Raw genomic sequence first — 2,743 nt, forward strand, 5'->3', positions numbered from 1 at the left:
CCACTGAGCTACCGCCTGGCCCCCCATTTCTCCTTTTTAAAAGTTTTTTTTCCTTTTTTTTTTTTTTTTTACTTGACAGGGTAGAGAGAAACTGAGAGGGGACCAGGAGATGGAGACAGAGACACCTGCGGCACTACTTCACCACTCATGAAGCTTTCCCCCTGCAGGTGGGAATTTTGGACTTGCTATCTTGCCTGTGATAACATTTTTAATCAACCAGATGCACCTTCCCATGGCCCCTAGAATTTCTTCTTTAGTTCAAAAAGAGCAAAGGAGAAGGAAACATTCAAAAGTTCACGTCAGAGACCGCCTACCCATTAACACCCGCCAGAGGGCGCCCTGTACATCAGGATTCCTGAGACTGTAGATGATTGGATTCAGCATGGGGTTAATGACCGTGTTAAAGACTCCAACAGCTTTATCCTTATCTGAAAGCTTGAGTGAGCCTAGCCTCATATAGTTAAAGATACCTGAGCCATAGAATATAGCAACGACAGTGAGGTGGGAGCCACATGTGGAGAAGGCTTTCTTCCTGCCTTCAGCTGAGCGGATTCGAAGGACAGCAGCGACCACGTGGACATAAGAGGTGAAGATGAGAACAGTGGGAGTGCCTGCCATCATGAAGCCCACACCAAAGAGCAGCAGCTCATTGAGCTGGGTGCTAGAGCAAGAGAGCTGAAACAGCTGTGGGAGGTCACAGTAGAAGTGGTTGATCACATTGGGGCCACAGAAGTCAAGTGTGGATATGGCTACAGTGTGGGTCAGAGCATTGGAGAAGGAACAAGCCCAGGACACAGCCACCAAAATCCTCTGGACTGTCTGGCTCATATGAGTGCTGTAGGTCAGAGGCCGGCAGATGGCCAGGAATCGGTCATAGGCCATGGCTGTCAGCAGGAAGCAGTCCACACCAACCAAGAGATGGAAGAAGAAGATTTGTGTGAGGCAGGCTCCATAGGGAACTGCACGCCTGTGGGACAGGAGACGACCCAACATTGAGGGGACAGTGACAGTGATGCACCCAATGTCCAGCACTGATAGATTCCCCAGGAAGAAGTACATGGGGGTGTGAAGTTTGGGCTCCACTAAAATGGCAGTGAGGATGCTGAGGTTGCCTCCCACTGTCACCAGGTAGGCAAAGAGGAAGATTACAAAGATCACAGGTCGCAACCCTGGTGTCTCTACCAAGCCCAGAAGGACGAACTCAGTGATGGCTGTCCCATTGACCTCAAATTCTGGCTGCATTTGTTCCTGTAGTGAGACATCCAAGAGATAAGAGTAATGCCTATAGAAAAAAAAAGTAATACCTCTCAATGTATTATCTCCAAAAGAAGAAATATACTTCCTTCTACATGCTGAGCTCTCTGCTGTGTTCCAGCTCATCAAGTAAGAACTTTGTCACTGTCTAGACCAAGCCACACTTGTTTATCACCACATTCACCTCCTTTTCAGACGGATGGATATATGACACCTCTTCCTACTCTTCAAACACTATATATGTACAGATTGTGAAAGTCAAAATCCTTAGAAACATAGAGGAGCAGAAATCATGCATATGTCTTGAACATGACACATAAAATCTGGAAATGTCTCTTCCAAAAACTCAACCCTGCGGTGCACCTGGTTGAGTGCATATGTTTAGTCACCATACATAGTTATAAATATATATATATGTAGATATATATTTATAAATATGTATACATATATATTTAACCAGAGCACTCTGGCTGATGGTGGTGTGGGGAAGTGAACCTGGGACTTCAGAGCCTCAGGCCATGAGAGTCTGTTTACATAACCATTATGCTATCTTTCCCCAATTATAAATATTTTTCTTGTGATGAGAACAGTTAAGATGTAATCTCAACAACTTGCTAATAAGCTATACAGTATTGTTAACTGTAATCGCCATACTATACGTCACAATGACTGATCTTTATAACCGGAAGTCTGTACCTTTTGGTCCTCTCACCCCCACCCCTTCTAGCCCTTTTGATTATCTATCCTCCCACTCTAATTCAGGTAACCACCAATTTGTTCTCTTTGAACTTTTTCTCCTTCATTATCTTCTTTAGATTTGAAAGGATGTTTGATAATATTTTATCCATTACTTTTGAAAATACAAAAAAAAAAAGGGAGTCGGGTGGTAGCACAGCGGTTTAAGTGCATGTGGTACAGGTCTGCAGGTGTCTATCTTTCTCTCCCTCTCTGTCTTCCCCTCCTCTCTCCATTTCTCTCTGTCCTATCCAACAACAATGATATCAATTACTACAACAATAAAATAACAAGGGCAACAAAAGGGAATAAATAAATATTTAAAAAATACAATAAAAGCCTGGGAGCCTTCTTAACATAAACCACAGAGCAATTTTAATGCTATAGGAGACAGGTCATTTCATAGGAAGTACAGCAAATATTCCTATTACATAGAAGTACTTATTAATTATTATTTGACACAGTTCAGGAAATGTGGGGCAATTACACATTAAAAAATTGGGATATAAAATTTGAAATGAAGATTATACACTAGGAAAACCAAGAATCAGATAGGAAGATCATTTATATGGGCAGAAATTAATCTTTGGGGTAGAGTCTATGCTTTGCATGAATAAGGACCTGGATTCAATCACTGACATCAAAACAAAGCAAAAATTGTTTTTTTTAAATCAACAAATAGAAAATCACTGAAGGTTTTTTTTTTTTTTTTTTTTTTTGCCTGCAGAGTTATTGCTGGGGCTTGGTGCCTGCA

At 41.9% G+C, this 2,743-nt stretch overlaps 1 protein-coding gene across 1 annotated transcript; it reads right to left on the reverse strand.

The window, feature by feature from the left end:
• Positions 1–294: 294 nt before the first annotated feature.
• On the reverse strand, positions 295–1,254 carry LOC103111594 (olfactory receptor 3A1). The gene has a single exon (XM_007520901.2). It carries the CDS (start codon positions 1,240–1,242, stop codon positions 295–297), a length of 948 nt encoding a protein of 315 aa, XP_007520963.1. The 5' UTR covers positions 1,243–1,254.
• Positions 1,255–2,743: the final 1,489 nt, after the last annotated feature.

This window comes from Erinaceus europaeus, chromosome 12 (genome assembly GCF_950295315.1).
Source record: "Erinaceus europaeus chromosome 12, mEriEur2.1, whole genome shotgun sequence".
Taxonomy (NCBI): Eukaryota; Metazoa; Chordata; class Mammalia; order Eulipotyphla; family Erinaceidae; genus Erinaceus; species Erinaceus europaeus.

What these genes read in the sequence shown, in the direction of transcription:
- LOC103111594 (XM_007520901.2), bottom strand. Translation starts at nt 1,242, where the DNA reads ATGCAGCCAGAATTTGAGGTCAATGGGACAGCCATCACTGAGTTCGTC.